The sequence below is a fragment of the Varroa destructor genome, unplaced genomic scaffold (genome assembly GCF_002443255.2).
Source record: "Varroa destructor unplaced genomic scaffold, Vdes_3.0 BEIS01000003.1, whole genome shotgun sequence".
In the NCBI taxonomy this organism is placed as follows: domain Eukaryota; kingdom Metazoa; phylum Arthropoda; class Arachnida; order Mesostigmata; family Varroidae; genus Varroa; species Varroa destructor.
In genome coordinates this window covers 28401510-28419346 of record NW_019211456.1, presented here as the reverse complement: position 1 = coordinate 28419346, position 17837 = coordinate 28401510, and the positions used below count along the sequence as shown (strand labels likewise).

General features: G+C 40.0%; 2 protein-coding genes across 5 annotated transcripts in view; one reads left to right on the top strand and one right to left on the bottom strand.

The window, feature by feature from the left end:
- Positions 1–6907, bottom strand: part of LOC111246648 (mitogen-activated protein kinase kinase kinase 7-like) — a 16351-nt gene extending 9444 nt beyond the window's left edge. Inside the window, exon 1 of one of the 4 annotated variants that reach the window (XM_086982967.1) lies at positions 6709–6907. In XM_086982967.1, the coding sequence (XP_086839093.1) occupies positions 6709–6765 (57 nt within the window). In that variant the 5' untranslated portion in view covers positions 6766–6907. Of the gene's footprint in view, positions 1–5387; positions 6665–6708 lie in introns of those variants that run through there. The other 3 variants (XM_022796577.2, XM_022796575.2, XM_086982966.1) reach the window with 3 other exon arrangements.
- Positions 6908–6934: 27 nt separating this feature from the next.
- On the top strand, positions 6935–11100 carry LOC111246650 (protein Hikeshi). The gene is made up of 4 exons (XM_022796581.2): positions 6935–7429; positions 8290–8419; positions 8961–9068; positions 9310–11100. The coding sequence occupies exons 1-4, from the start codon at positions 7394–7396 to the stop codon at positions 9633–9635; spliced, it is 600 nt and encodes a 199-aa protein (XP_022652316.1). The 5' UTR covers positions 6935–7393; the 3' UTR covers positions 9636–11100.
- Positions 11101–17837: the final 6737 nt, after the last annotated feature.

Genomic DNA, 17837 nt, shown 5'->3' with positions numbered 1-17837 from the left:
TATATATATATATTTGTCATTGGCTCCTTAAATTGTTACGAGTTTCTTTAAAAGTGGCGTCCAATAGTTGATCAAAATGTCGCGTCTTATTATCTCTAACTATCAGCTATTTGACGACAATCAACCTATTATAAAACCTATTTCATCCTCGCACTAGAAAGAGCGCCACAAGGAATCACTTTGGAACATCGACTTGAGGCCCGAAATGTTTGTGTATTGATCCACCCAGACTGGTTCCGGTCAAAAGTCTTCCGTGCTACACAGCCACCGAAAGACGGCTTTCGCATCCGTGTCCACCGAACACCCTGGTGATTTCAGTTACTAATCTACTTTTCTCCTTATCATCCCTACGGTCGATTTATTTCCGTCGCGAACTTTCTTTTTACTAGTTGTAGTTACACCTTCAGCAACTATCCTAATGATGAAATACTATAAGATATCTAGGTTGTATGTATTAGAATAACGCATTGTCTTAATTACCAGCATATAATTAGAATAGTTTCAACCTTTTCCGGTTTGAACATTTTGCCATATCTCAAATATGAAGGACGTTTTATAGCAAAAGCAGCGATTGATTGATTTACTTCAGACCATCGTCTCGTTGGCTCGAGTGAATAGAATCAGATAGTTTGTGATCGGTGTCGATAGTCTCGTTGATGATATCTGCAAGTTCAGCGGAAAACACCTTCAACAAGCGAAAGCCAGCTAGCGATGTAGGTATATGATAGAAAACAACAATAATAATAGTTGCATCACACGGCTTGCTCTCCTTAGTATGGCAGATTGACTGTTTTGATGCAAGAATACTCAATACCGCGAAGTTGAGGCGTGCCTGGCTCGCAAGCAACATTTACAAAAACTTGTAAATGATGATAATATTATTATATAAATTACTGAGTGAATATATATTAAAGCTGATAACAATCACATAACACATACGTTTTCTAAATATCACGAGTGAACTAACATTTTATTGACAATTTTCCTGCCGCCATATTTGCGGTAATTGTTCAAATTATGGATATGTACTCTCTCAATGAATATTATATACAATGCGTCACAATAACGCACCGTATCTCTTATTTGGCCATATATTGCACGCGAAGTAGTGAGAATGCTAGAACAAGACTAAATCAGCTAAGTTGGCTATTCCCATGCAATGTGCATTATATTTTTATACACTGACCATAGCCCAGGCATGAACATGAGGGCTTCTACCCATATATGAATTCCTACCTTTGACTTTACCTTAAACCCAAGGAAAAGATAACCCACTCACGCATTATTTAAAAGGGCTGCAATTCGAATAACAATTGAGATAGAATAGCTTTGTTTGTTGATATCATGTGATGATTCCTTGGCATTCGCCATTTGCTTAGCGGAAGGTCAGGCATTGGACCAGGCCTTAGCAGGAACGAGTTACGTAGTACATCTAGGAATCGAGATTAAAAATATCGATATAAGGTTATAAGTTTCCTAAACTATACCGAACCACGGGACCTATCATTCGTTAATAAACGAAAAAGATGCCATGAATTGCTGATTTCTATAGCCAGACTCATCTGTCATAAGCGTGAATTTCGATTTTAACAATTGAAACAGTATCAGTGCAGTATCAAAATGGCATCAATTCCTGTCACTGCAACATTCAATGGTGCCCGGCCAAATTATGGAGCTTGACATAACGGGTTCATAATCGCCAGTACAAGGTAAGTCCCAAAGTTGAACTGCGACAACTTACGACCTTAGGGGGTTAATGCAGAATCATTACGTGTTGTTGAAACGTTCGATGTAGAACGCATCCCTGCGTATGTTTATAGCCTAATTTTAATCGAACATAGTTTTCCTATGAAATACATTGACGATATATGAGGGAAACGTACACTGGAATTGGGAACGTATACTACTGGGGTTATTTTGCGTTTTCTCGGGTTTTGGGCAAACTTACCCTTAAAAGGTCATTGCTTCTGGGTGTTGGTGCTTTTAAAACCATAATGCTATTCTAATCAGAGAGAGGAAGCACATAGGACTGCTTCGTATTAAAGAAGCGCAAACCTAAAATTTAAAAATGTAGGCTAAGAATCCCACAGTCTGTCACATGCTGGTTTCTTCTTTAACATGTTTTCGCTATTGGCAACCTACGGTTCCTTCAACTAGAGGTTCTTCAATACCACTATCGTTACTAGGACCATGTCTCGTTTCTTGAAAATTTAACCTTCGTTGTAGGCCTTCACTGATGTTCATGCTGTCGAATACTATAAGTTAACGAAGAGTAATATTACCACGACTGATACGTCTGTTGTCGTACTAAAAATGATGATAATAATAACGGAATAATATATAATTTCTAATGATATTGAATAGCAAGTTTTTTTTAAGGCGATTAGAGGAAATGTACGATGAAACCGAAGCAACCCCTCGCCGAGTTTTGCAACGATGAAATCGAAGCAGACATAAGTGAACAAAGAAACGTCTTTATTTAATAGCCAATTATTACGAAAGTTGCTTCGTTGTTCTTTTTTAAGAGAGCGTCATGGCTGGAAAGCTTCAGTGCGTATCGAAACCATTAGAACTATTACACAAAATTGACTGTATATTACGTTGCTTTTATCTAAATGAATCGTATTGCATTTAAGATTATTGTCGAAATGTATATAAAGATTTGAACGAAAGGAACGACACATAGTGGGGTCGTCGTTCTGGTGTCGAACACTGAAATAAAAAAGAACTTGCGGAGCCCTTCAAGTGTACGCGATTTTTACACCTGATTTTTTTGAAGAAATTGATTTATTAATTTAAAGCAAAGAAAATTTCATCTTTTTAATACGTCGTTCCTAAGTAGAGCACGTAACGAATTAAGAGAATTCTAACAACTGTAACCTTCACGTTCAGAATTCAAATCTGCAGTACCTTTCGAGAATTTGGGGGTTTTCTCATCTATTTGCCGAGGGTTACAGCATTTAATTTTTAACATTATTTATAATGCAGATTTAAATGAGTCCCTGCTACATGAACAAAATGTTAGTGTTCCTTTAAAAGTTAGCCCTTTGCCCTTTCATGACTACTCCTAACCAGTCGCATGAGACATGACGTGTAGGATCGTCAGGAGTATTAAGATAGCTTAAGCCGATCATTGCATACGAAGTTCTTGCTTGAAATAGCTGAACGAAAGTAGAATAGGTAAGCAAATGAAAATTTCCTTTCAAATTTCGCTGTACTCTGTTTTGTTCAGGAGTCTGCACTGAGGTAGAATGTCATTCTAAGCAAACCCTTCCCAATTATCAAACGAAACCGTTGTTTTTTTTAATTCAAAGCTTTTTCATAACCATTTTATAGCTATAGATCGGATTGTCTGAATCTTTTAGGGGCTTTTGTTCGCGAAATTAAGTGTATTGAAAGGAAGCGGCTTGTTGGGCTGACTCTAACCCTACTTTACTTTTGCTTCTTCATCATGAACGTCTTGAATGTGGGCTCAGTGGTAGAATTTCGCAGTAAATATCGAAATAATTCTCAGCAGTTATGCATAATAGCTGTTAGGCTGTTACAAGCGAACCCGGCGGGCTTAGCAGAGGAAGTTTGACCAGAAGATAATTCCATTTTCCGTAAACTTGCTAATAAAAACCAGTGTAGTTTACTCCAGGAAAAGTGGATTTTGAAAGAAACAAACTTAGTCTCAAAAATCAACGTTCAGTTTTTTCCTCGAAGGCCACAGCGTTGCGGAAATTCATCTAAGGTCAGTAAGACGAAAAGACAAGGTGCATGAATAATGCAAACGTTTCGAGAATAGAATTATCGACCAGCAATAAGGGACACGGGCGACGAGTCTATCGTTACAATCGAGTAGACTTTTCATGAATCTAGAGATTACAATCTAAGAGCTCTCTGAGCACAAACAGACACTTCACATATATTTAATAGAATTATAATCCAAATAAAGAAAATACGAAAACTGACTGAAATCAGCCCCTCGTAAACTAACTCCAGACTGCGGAAATGGTGCATTCTATGTACTATGTGCGAAATTTCCCTTAACAAAAAAAGCTTGTTTGCAGCACACGGTCGGCATGGACGAGGCACAACTCAACCTCTGCCGTTGACCGGAGAAAAATCACGGGACAGAATGGCGCAGTTCTGGAAAAATCGTGTACGGATTTCAGGTAATTTTGAATTTCCGCTTATAGTAACACTTGCAAAAAACAAGTGCAATCATGAGCTACTCGTCGAAAATAACCATCAGTGACTGCAGCTGGCTATCCCAAGTTTCCGAAAAGACTCATAAACCGTTGCCATGCCAATCGAGTGCTTGCTTGACAGCGACGCCGTACCACATCGCTATGCCTTAATTACTCCCTGGATTGAGCAAAGGATTACTCAACGTTGGCCCCAATTCGCCTATTCTCCCGGTTTAAATCCGTGTAATTACGGGGCTTTCCATTTACTGAAAAAAGCAAGTACATCCCACCTTACGTCGATCTAGTCTACTTCGGTCGTTATGCCCCAACTTACTTCGAGCCACCATAAATAAAATTACATATGCTAGGTCCAGAAGCCGCCAAATCGCTGAAACAAGCGCGTAAAGAACAGAAGAACGCGAAGCGCTTCTGGTTCGGAGTCTGCCGGATTCGCTTGCAGTAGTCTAATGCGTTAAATTTGATTTACTCATATAACCGTAGGACTGAATCATCGCTGATTTCGTTTTCTAACGTAACACTATTGCTTACTCGTTTGAATTATAGGGTTCTCTGTCTATGCTAATATATTTTGCAAGCAATGCCCAATGCCAGTGACATGAAACTCTAAAGATTTATTATACTTTTGTAAAGTTTTGCGCCTCGCTGCAGTCTGAGAATGGTCAAGTAGTTATCAAGTGGTCAAGTATGTATCAGTAGTTTACGCGTTCATCTATTGTGTGCAAATGCTAGGCAATGCACGACCACTTTAACCGCCGGGCCCTCCACTTACTTTTATAGAGACCTCGTAATATTTCGGTTGAATTATTACAGGTGTCGTTTTAACATCCTAGGCGACGTCAAGTTGCCGTTTACTGATCACAATCGTAACTGAAGCCGTTTTACCATGTTCATACCGCGACTTGGCGTGTCACGTTTTCGTAGCTCTGTGTTTTCAATGTTTTTTATTTTAGACACGAGTCGTCCGTGTTAAATTAGGCTAGGTACGATTGGCAGGAGGTATTCGCCTAAGTTATCTAAGCGCATACACATTATACTCATGCATACGAGCAAAGGCTATAGCGCTACGCAGTAGAACGATCCGCTATTGGGACTTGAACGAGAGGTATAGGTGTTTTAAGACATTAACACGTACACCTGTCCAAACAAATAATCCGAATATTCGAAACAACTAAAGGCAACGATAGGTTCACTTACATCACTGGTATGGAAGTCGATCCCTTTCTGGATTATATTGACACCCGGACGCTGACGGAGCTCTTCAAGCAGTTGGACAAGGTCCTCCTCATCTTCGAGAGAACCCATCGGATGATCAATGACGTATTGTTCTTGCTGTTGTTATATGGCAACACGCACAGCTGCCGAACCACCCCTAACACAGTTTGTCCATCGACTGCGTTAGGTGCTATCGTTGCACATACCCTACCTAAACACGGTATCCGCTTGCGCACGTTTAGAAGCGAACTACATCTGTTTGCAGATTAATACAGATACACGGTGCAACACTATTCCATTAAATTGTTTTGCTTAGTTCGCATGTAGGTGCATATACACAGAGCTGTTTGTGTTGCTCTTCGTTTCGGCCAACGATATCGGATCACATCTTCATACGCACATCTTTTTCATTGTCATGTACCGTGCGTATTGAACACGGAAAGGAGAGCCCGTGGTTATAAGGATCGCGAATATAAAATGAAGCGATAGAGCTCAAAATTCGATTAGAACGAAAACGACAGGTTCACGATGGCTATGATCATTTGCTTACGTTTATGCATGGGAATAAATGCGTGGTTTTACCGACGATGGTTCTGTCCTAGGTAAGAATGAGTGTTACTTGTAATGGCAGGTTTTTCATTTTTTTTTCCCTTCTTCTAAAAGCAACCTCAATCAGTCAATCAATCAAAGAAAAGGCACCTATTTGCTACAACACGCCAGCTTCGTTCCGTTAACAACTCCCTGTTTCTTCAGCTCGAGGAAATGTTCACGGAACCAAAAAACAGACGGAAAATCGAAAGCTGCATCAAAACAACGCTCCACTGTGGCCAGGCACGACGACAAGACTACTTTTAAGAGGTATTTGTTTGGCTGTCGGTCTATGTACGCGTGCGTGTGCTGTAACTAGGGGACTTCTCAGAACTTTTACAGCCTGCCAAAACGACTGTGACCACCGCTGGTTTTTCGTATGACTAGCCGTACAGTATAACAGATCTACTTTGCCCTGGCTGGTCCTTCCCTTTCTCAGCTATCTCCGCAGTACGAACACAGACCAAACATTACTCGTGCCGTTTGCGTGTACGTTTGTGTGAAAGGAGACGCCGCTGCCCTTAGTTGCGCAGCGGTCGCTAGCAGCAGGAACAATGAAAACCAACCCGATTACGCTACGATAGTAAACGCAACACCGCAGCAAACGGACACTTGCTTACATACATATACACAAACACTTATACATACATACACACGTAGATAGGGACCAGACAACGCCGTTACGTACTGTGTGTGTCTATAGACGCGTGCTTACCGCGAACAAATTGGGGGCTGATTGGGAGAAGTGATAGATCGTAATAAAAATAGACATTGCAATAGCCTCCGAAGGTGTACAAAAGAGAGCGAGAAGTGGGAAGGCTTGCGCTAAGTGAATGGACCACGCGGACCTATAGCAACGGCTGTGCTAATGCCACATAGCTTTCCTATTGCCAGACCACAGCAGCAGACACTTATGGAACAAGCATCAAAATACAAGAAACATCTAATCAGTTCTGTCGGCTCGACACAGTGGTTTAGTGGTGGCAGCACCAGCGTCGCATGTTTTGGCCGGTGAACAGAGATGCGAACGTTATCGTAGATCTGAATAGCGTTGTTCGAGTTGTCGTATAATTCGAACACGCTCACATACAACTACACAAAGATAATATCGCCGAGGTAGTGTGGGGAGGCGGCAGCTAACCTAGCTCGATATTGATTTTTCCCTTGCTTTTCGTAAGAGAGGCTACTGAAACAAGATCGGCTTTTCAAACTTCAAATCTTCGAAAGGAGTCTTTATTAGTTCAAGTGCGATTGAATCTGACGGAGGGCGGGGTGATGTGCTGAAAGAAGAAAAATTGGTGCGCCGTTTTATTTGATGTCAACTTAATTAACACAAATTACAAAGCCAGAATCCCTCGGGGTCGGAGTAGCGAAGTACTAGCATACGAGTGTAAGAGAAGATGAGCCTTTTCGGGGTAATCGTAGCAGGCCGTCTGGTAAGTTAGGCAACGTTTTTTTTTTACATAGCCTCTTACCTTGGTATTGTTAGCAGTAGACGTAAATCATTTGACCTGTCACAAGAGAAGCAGCTTAATAGATGCGGTGCCGTTCACTGCTTGCTTGAAAAGTTTCGCAAGAAAGAAAAAGTTCTTATGGGAGCGAAACAATTCGACAAGCGAACTTCTGCTAACTATATAGTCGATCCATATTCAGGTTAAATTATTCTACGGCAGGGCAGTATAAAACGATCGATAAGTAAATCAAAGGGGCAAAATTTCTAGAAATTCGCAATACTGAGTCGAGATCTCCCATCTTATCTCGTGTATTGGGCCACATAATAACAAGCCAATTAATCATCGGGTCTGTGAATCTGCAGAAATAGATTATTAATGTCTAATATTCCCATATTGCAGTCGCATAGCCAAACAAGTGCTGCCATTAGCTAATCTACTAATGTAGAATAGTTTTAAAGCTTGAAGTGCGAACTCTAAACCACAAACCGTGACAAATATGAAATAGATTTATTTTTCATGCTTGCACGGATATTTTTGGGACTCTGAACTTCCCAAAGATCTTCTATCATTCTTTGTAAACAAAGTCACCGACAAAATAATTGAACATAAACCATAATAACCGGCTGTAAGGAAACGAAAGCCTTTCAATTATAGCCTACTTAGGATGACGAATAATCTGAAGCAGATCGTTGTTGTAGTATACTCTTTATGCTTACGTAAATTATTCAGAAGCCCGAGAAAAGTATTTTTAGGCTGATAGCTTGCAGTAGTTAACGCCCTCCATGTAGTCAGTGCGTACATTTACGAGACCAATTAGTCTATCATGTCGTACTGATATGCAGGTCCAGACAGAATTCGAGTCGGTGGAGCCAAACAAATTTCTACTGAACATCGCAGAACCTTTAAAGGTCAACTATGTGACAGTCTTCATGACGGGTGTACAGCCCTTTCCGCAAGGGCTAGGAGCTACAGGTAGTTTTTTTCCAGATTTTAATTCTACCCTTTGATAATCAAGCGTGATAAAATTTCTGCGATAAACTACGCTTTTCATTTAATAATTAATATTATAGTTTCTCATGTTTGACATAACGACATAAAGAGCTTTATTCACGTGTGTTAAAAGGACACCAAAAAAAAACTACAGGCATAACTTCGGCTAGGTGATACTTTAACGATTGTCACAAAACTCATCTAACAAATAAATTTAAAATCTTATATATATATATATATATATATAAAAATATATATATATAAAAAAGTCGAAATCTTAAGAATTTGTTCCGAGAACCTTCATATATTAGCACAGACTAAATATGTAGCCCTGCTGAATGTGCCGAAACTTTTCCACTCAATACTGTTCTACAAAAAGGAAAAAAAGTTCCGAATTTGGAATAGAAGAAAAGGATATGAAGCATTGGCGCAATTCCAAAAACACCTTTGCAGGTACAGCCTTAGATTCGCAAAGTTTTTATGCGGTGTAATAATCACTGTTCTATATTTTTGTCCGTTCCAGTGTACTTCAACATACCAAATCCTGATGGTACAGGCAGTTGGCACTATCTAGGATACATCTGCAATGATAAACCGAGTGCCATCTTTAAGATAGGCAAAAGCCGGCAAGGTGAGTGTTGGAGACTGTGCTTGTGTATGACGTTCTTTACGTTCTCACTTTAAAACGGCATTTTTATGCTATGTTCTATAAATGGGGATAAAAACCACTACCATTACCGAACTGAACTGTGTTTATTATGAATAGCACATAACTGGGGCTGCAATTGTTAAAGGACTAAAAAGAACGACTTCAGATCATTGATAAGTAACAAACACAAACAACCATTGCTCGTTTTTTACATGATTTCCAGCATCTGGGGATACTCACGCGTTTTCCGGCCTAATGCATCAACATAATGTAGGTCAGATGGGCATTTCTGTGGAGAATCTAGCAGATATAAAGTTCATGGACTCGGGAGCCAACGCCCAGAAAGCTCAGGCATCGGTTGATACCTTTGCAGAATTTTCAAAGAAGATGCTAGAAAGTTTCTACAACTATGCGACTTCGTTCGCCGTACCTGGACAAGCAGGCGAATTGTTTTTCCCTGTTCGAACGCTCGAAGGTTGGTATACTAATTTCGAGCGAAAGCTTCAGCAAAATCCGAATTTTTGGAAACAGCAGCCGCAGTCAGCCTAGCAGGACATGATGGTAGCGGCAAACGTAGCGAAAACAACTCAAACCTTATTATCGTGTCAATATAGCCTACATTTTGAAATTTATAGGTCACGAAGCACAATGAAGTGCGCATCGTGCCTAAAGATAACCGCAATTATGCTCACCTTTTGCTCCATTTACAATTCGATATGACCAAAAATCCCACACGGCGGATTTTCTATCAGAAAATTGTCGAAGAACATAATTTCGTTGCTACTCCTGAGCGAATACCTGTTTGTCACCCAATCTGACTATTGGATAGAGAGTGTTTGTATAAACACTTAGGCATTATAATTCCTTTTTAACAAAAACGGTTAAGTTCTCCGCTGGAGTAGATATTATGCCACCTCGACTGTACTCTCTGTATCGATGCCAGCAAATTTTGCTACATTGGAGCGAGAGATATTCACTAAGTAGATAAACTATGGTGTACCTGTTAGACTTTATAGCTACACTGTCGTAATACGTGATTTATCTATGGCTGCTAATCAACATCTGAAGGCATATAGTCGAAAAATTTATCAGTCCTTCAAACTTGGATTGCTGATTGTTAATGTTAATCGTCGTCTAGCTATTTTAGTTTCATCGGTAGTCGTAGTAATTCGACAGTGTTTAATACGGTCCCATTACTTTATCGTGAATAATTGAACCTCAAGTACCAACTTTTTTCCGTTGGGCGACACTGCTGAGCATGCCATGCGCCAATACTGCACCTGAAACCTACACGAAGTTAACTTTAACCTAATCAGCATCATACACCATGCTAGGCACAACAACGTGTGGTTAACTTTTCAACATTGAAGATTACTTGTACGTTACTGCTGAAAACTGCTTATGTATAAAACAACTTTCATGAAAAAGAGAAGCTGAACTTTTTTTTAATTAACTGATGGATTTAAGCGTTGTGTGATTTAATCCTTCTATTTTTTGCGTATTACTTTGGTTACATGTGGACACTCATTAATTATGAATATAAATAATTTTCTCATTTGAAATATTTTGATCTCTTTAATTGAAAAAAAAATACTAGTATATATATATATATATTATCTAGCACTTTCTTCTATTCATGGTGTAAATAGCTGCGTGCATTACCCGAAATTTCTATATTTCTTCGGACGCTATTATATTAGAAATTGGATGGCTGCACAGACCAGAAATGATCATTCTTTCAGGGACTGACGGTTTCCCCACTGTAGAGCTAGGTATGTAAGTGCTATATGAATTGCAATTGGCGTCCACCCCGTTCAAGCAACCTGATAACGACTCACTAGTGTAATTAATATTACGGTTTATTATAAAGAAGGCATAGCACATTGTATAAATCGAAATCTATGAGTACGTATATATATGTACTCATTTTCATCGACAATGTCTAGACAAAAACAGACTAATAATAAAAGAATCCCACTAATAAAAACGCTTGACTAATTGAGGTGTGATATAATTGGTGTCGCTTTATTTTTAGCTTAGTGACTGGTTCACAGTCGTCGGCTTGGGTCACTTGTAAAAGAGTATATATAATTTATCATCGTCATCATTGATGTTATTCATTCTGTTGTTATATTGTGGTTGTTTCTCAATCATATAATAATGGACATAGGCGATATATGCCGCACTTACACATTTGTATGTGTGTGTGTGTATATGTGTGTTTATGTAAAGTGCCCGGGTTGAGCCATAATCAAAAAACCGTGACAAGTTTTCTGCACTTATTTTTTTTAATCAGCTATAGACTCGAGTGAGCTAACTGCTCGATCAGCATTTTTGCTGTATTCATGCATGTATATGCGTGTATACATATATCCGGACATGTAAATGCCGGTTGTGTTTTCTCGTGCTTGTTGCTGTTGTTTTTACACCAGGCCTATGTGGAAAATGAGATCATCGAGTCTACCCAGGATAAAACAAACAGCATTCAGTATCTGTTCCGGGGCCTATTTATTTCAAGTAATCATCATTCTCTCGTCCAGCTATTCTTTTGTACCACCCTCCGACACATTTGTCCCCTTGCTCTTCACCTTTGCCTCAATACGCTTATACGGCCGGAATAAATAGCTTTATCATGTGTATATATATATATATATATATATATATATATATATATATATATAGATTTATTTATATATAGAGTTGTATGTATATAGCTTCATGTATATATTCATGTATTTATATTACACATGCTGCGGCTGCTGCGCGTAAGTACAACGCCTGTTCGGTGTGTATGTTGAAAGGTCCTGCCAGACATCGCTTTTGGCGCACACAAAAAATCCCATTTCGCTTTGCTCATTCATCTGTTCTACTAGACCATATGCGCTGGGCAGCAGATCTTGACATATCACTCCCCGAAAAGGTGCCTTTTAATCATTTTTTATTTGTCTGTGTTTCCCCGTATTTGCTTTATAGACTCTAATAAATTCCTTCTGCCAGCACACACATCCATTGCAAAACTTTCAAACCATTCATTCATACACAGTTGTATTTATATGTCATAACTTATTTTCCTCAGATTTTTCAGATAGTTTTAATTTGGTTTAGTTAGATTTTTGTTTGTTTTAGTTTAGAAATGGTTTTTAAAAATTCATTTTCTCACTGTACAGCCAGTGTAAGACGCAATGCATTGGTCCTTCAAAAATACCTTGAACCTCAAGGCCTTTCTTTAAGTCAGTACATCTCCATAGCATTTTGTGAAGAATTTTGCTGCGTATTTATAGCTCATTTTTTGCCACTCTGAGTTCACCCTTGTATACTGAAAGTGCGCACATTGAGGATGTTACTTGGTGGACCTTTCACTAAATTAACGAAAAAATAATAAGATCATTATCAAGAATATCATAGGAATCAATGCACTTGTTGTTTGAGTCACGAAAGGGACTACCTAGTGTAAACTTGTCTTCGCCTTCTTTATCGCGGCATCAAGTTGCCGCCTCTGTCAGTAATTCACTTCGAGATTTCTTTTTTCCAGGCATTAACGTCGTTAGTTAGTTTTTGGTGACCGTGATTCTTTTTTGCTTATCGTTTTAATCTTATGTAGACGTTAGGTTCTTTTTCTGCAGCTGCTCTATAGCTATTTTGTAAAATGGGGTAGACTGTATATACAAAGCGACATTGTATGCTTGTGTAGCTAATTTTTCGCTGTTCCATACATATCAACTTGTTTTTTCCTGTTTGTTGCGTTAGTTGATCATTATAAGAATAGTACTTATTTATTACAGACAGACTACAGTACGTAGTTCAGATACTAGTTGGCCAAATGTCTACAAAGTATAGGAAACTATAATTGACACGGTTTGTGTGAGTAAGTGTTAATTTTATCGCCTGGAAAATGTTTTGTGTCCAAAGTACACTATTCTATTTTGTTATTTATTCATTGTTATAATCTATACTAGCGCTACACTTAAGTCACACTACAACCATCTTAGCTTACGGTCCTCGTGTTACAATCAGTTCGCTTGTTCGCTGGTGACAAACGCCGGGAGAGGGACAGTTGCTATCACAAAACGAAATTGCATCGGTGCACCAGTGCTTGATAAACTAATTTTAGCGAACCAAGTTTAGATCCAAACCTGGCCTGCAGTGTTGACCGAATGTGCTTTTCCACTCTGTCCCATTGATCCCGACGCGCACATCTAGCGATCCGTCATTGAACATCTCTTACATGGTGCGGAGAGTGCAGTCGCGCTCGGAATCGCTCGCATTGCCATTTATCATCAACCCGTTCTCAATCACGACTCGGTCGATTGTTGTTGAATGCTCGCCTAATTTGCTTTCATTTTTACTAGGTGTATCTGTTAGGTGTTGTTTTGTCACAAAGCGACGCGTTTCTCAACACAATAATCGACCGTCTCTGTTCATAGAAGTACCTTCTGATCTAGTTGTTGAAATAGTATTCATCATAGTAGATTTGCAATATCAGACAGGTACTTCCTATGCCGCTCAGCTAGCTATCTAAGCCCTAAACACATTCAGTATTAGTTATGGTAGGGCTTACGCTTTCTGTACACTTCATTTATAGGGACAGTCGTTCGTTTCACCTCGTTCTGGACATTTCGATCAAAGTTCCGCGGCTAGTGTCTTTTCTATTCGATCCTGTACCTCTTATAGTAGCCAACGGATATTCTGGCTTGGTGTCCGTATATCGTGATAACTCAGGGTCCGCGGGATCAGCATTATTTTCATACTCTTATCGTCGTTCGGTTTTCATCCCCATTTCGCGCAGGGTAAAGATAATAAGAATTGTAATATATCGTATTATTCATTCATCATGACTAGACAATCGCACCTTGACTAGATCTTTTCCAAGTAGCTCACGCGCAACTATATATTTGTTGTAGTTAGAGGTAGTCGTCACACCTTCGACTGGTAGTCGGAAACATGCGACACACCTTGTACCGGCACAGTTTCCACAGTTTTGGCTTCTTTGTGGGACTTTATAGGACAAGAATGGCCAGAAAAGCCCGTTACTCTCGGCATGGCGTTTCAACAAGGGGATATTCTTTTCTCTTTTTATCTTATCTGTGTTTAGAGTAAACTTGAGACCGACCGTACTTCGTATGTGTTTATTACGCTTTCTAAAAAGAATCTCTTATTTTAGTTTGTTTCAAGTTCAAAGTCAAAAGACGCCTGTGCAATTGGCAGCAGGCACTCTTATTGAACGAAATGCACAAAGATTTTTAATTAGTCAACAACTCTGTATGTGTACTTGCGGTTTCTCGTTTCCTACGCCAAAACCAAACTCAGGTCGCATCCGTTCAGGCTTTCACACACAGCGCCTTGTCCACTTGTAGCCGATCGAGTAGTGCCCGATCTTACCTTTTTTGCTTTTCACACTAAGATAAGAAATAATAATATAACTGCACCTTTGACTAGATCATTCACAATGAGATCATCCCATTTTGCACAACTGTTGTCAAGCACATTCACACGGCCAGGAGGGACACTGCACAACGATCTTCATCTATATATTTTATGTGGAGTTCATACCGCTGTGGCTGTCGTTGTTGCCGTAGTTGTCATTAAACAATAAGGCTACGTTACCATGACTAATTAATTATAATAATAGGTTTATGCTCACAATGTCCTGGCATTGAAATCCATTCATCTCGGGTCAGTTGATGGTTTTTCTGTCGGTTGGGTTATTTCCTGCCAACTGTTCGTCAGTAAAAATAAACTTCGAGGTACAATTTGCATAGAACCTCTCTGCAGAGTTCTAATAAAATACTTTGTCGCAGAATAATAAATACTTTTGTTGTGTCTTTGGTATGGGTTATATTTTACCGTTGTCAGTTTTTCGTCGTTTTGGCTCAACTTCTCAGTTTTCCTTTGTCCCTTGTCTCAACCTCCCCTTTAGAGCTCTCTTCGCCAATTTACAAGACATTTTTTGGATCATTGAAGACTGTTTGGGCCGTGTTGCGTAATCGGCTTTTTTGCTCATATGCTGCTTACATATCCTGAAAACCTCATTTAAAGATCTGTGATTGGACAAAATGTGGCTGAACGCTTGCTGCCATGGCATCGATACTATTGTTAGGGAGAAAGTGGTTGTTCCATTGTGTTTCTTCTCTACTAATTTTAGCCGACCGGACGGATATATATATATATATATATATATATATATATATATATTCTTATAGTAATCGTCCAAATTTGCCCGTATCACCTACTTGCGTTATAAATGTGTGCCTAGAACTTGATCAGTATCTTATTTTTCATTCGCCACTCCCATGATAATTGACCAAGTCGCCATGGAATCACGTTCTCACATCATCATGCCATTCACATTGATTAAACCCTTTCACTTGACAGCTGTCCGTACTGACCCCAGACCCTGGTCGCTAATCGACTTTTACCTCTTAGCTCATCGTTCGTTAGCTTTATAACTTTATCTTATCCGTTCTTATTCCGTCTCATTCGCACGTTAGCTAAACAAAAACTCCATTTACAATGCCATTCCGGAGAAGTCTACGGCCCGGCAGAATCACGAACGTGATCGACAGAAATTCGGGTTTCGTTTACACCCTGCATGTTGTCTTCTATTCGGCTGAATGTCAAACAACAATCCACTCGTTACATATCAAGCGCTTAAGATTCAGAGAGATTTCTAACCGCACCACTTAAGCAGTCGGTGATTATTCGGGCAAACCATACTGTCGCAGGTAATCAAAGCCATTGGTCAGTGGTCACACTATGCTTAATTCGATCACGTTGCGTTGCCGGATATAGACTCCGCCCATTCAGCAGCGACACTTTCGGGCTCTGATGGTAACCAACCAAGCTATACGGCTCAGCTAACCGTACTCCACCCATTAACACTATCGGCAACGCATTATGATACGAAACAGCAAGCCGACGAATGACGCATTGCACTACCGAAAAGACCTGGTTCAAATCTGATCGACCCACATTGTACACCATCATTGACCGATACTAATTCACATGACGACACAATTTTCAAATACTACATAATTCTATACAGTACCAATAGTATACCCACCACGACGACCGCAAATCGGTTATTGCCAGAAGTCGTCCACGTTTCAAGTGTAGCTATGAAACACCCAAAAAAAACTCATCGAGAGAGAACGGCACACGTTCGCTCAATTTCGGGAACCTGTAAAACATGTGTAACACTGTAACCTTTGCTGCCTTGGATTATAACACTCACAGGGTACCCCTCGCAGCGTTTCGAATTCACTGCAATATTGACTAGATATTCTTTCGCAAACGATTTCATTCTCGAAAGCGAGACACAGTGGTAGTTCTGGCGTACGGACCTATTCGAATTGGTCCATTCAGATCCATGTGAGAAAGTTTTGCTACTTGACAATAATCGACTAGATCATTCAGGTCCTCTATCATAGCATGGTCATCCGCCTGTTGCTCACAGGTTTCGATCGCACATTTACTCAGTCGCACATGACGACAACGATGCACAGGATCTTAGTAGTTTACTTCACTCCGTTTTCCTTGCTTCACTTCCTTAATCCTTTTCTTATTATCATATCTTTTATCGTCATCACCATCAACAAACAAGCTAGTCGCATGCTACTTATTTAGCTGTTCTGGCTGCCTTGCTAGCGGCTTCCGAGAGGAACATCTCCCGGTGCTTGCTGAATTTGTGCGATCGTAACGCCGTGGGGTCGGAGCATCGGTAGCTGCAGTACGGACAGCTGTAGGGTTTCTCGCCTGTGTGCAGCCTTTCGTGCAGGGTGACATGGCTTTTCTGTTTAGCTGCGTATGCGCAGAAGCGGCACCGGTATGGTCGATCACCGGTATGCGTCCGCTGATGAACGTTGAAGACTGTCTTCGATTCCGTCGTGTAAGTGCAGTACTTACATCGGTAACGCCAGCCACCCCCACTTGCACTTCCATTACCTTCGCCGTTGTGGACTACGACGCTGTTTGGGTGTGCGTGATGATTGTTGCTCGAATGATGGTTGCCCCCAGTAGCCGAGCTGATGCCCTCGAGAAGTGGAATCATCCCTAACGCTGCTAATTTCTCCGTATCTGAGAGTATCATCTGAAGACTGCTGTCTGTTGATTCAAATATCCGACAAGACAACGATAGATACAGCGGGCACGGGAAGGGAAGCATCGAAGAAATAGGCAAAGTTAACAATGTTAGTTCTTGTTGCTTGCAGCCCAAAAAGGTGTGGAACTTTTTAGCAGGAACGATAACCCTGGTGAGTTCTTGTGAGGGCCATGAGAAACAGCGAGTTCATGCAAAACATAAACAATTCCATGTATAGGCCATATCGGTGAGAAAACAATCGTAGAAAGCAACTAAGCAGTATTAATAATAATAATTAAACACTCGATTTCGTCACTTAAGTTTATGCTAGTTCACCGCATACAAGATTAAACTCGTTAACATTTATTTGTTTTTTTTGCTAGCTTTTCTTTAAGAGTTTATTAGAAGGTAGATGGCCCATATTGCTGTTACGATAGGTGGTCAAATCAATGGGCCGAAACTGAGTGAAGAAAAGTGGTATGAGGTAGAAAGTCAAACACCCATCTGCAAGAAGACACGAGCGTTAGTAAAAGAATGTTAAATCACACTTCAATATTAATAGTTAGTGACACACATACGAACACACAGGCACACAACGACTAATCACACAATTTAGACATTAACACTGACTAGTCGAAAGGCACGTCACAGTAATCATCTTCACTCGAAGGATT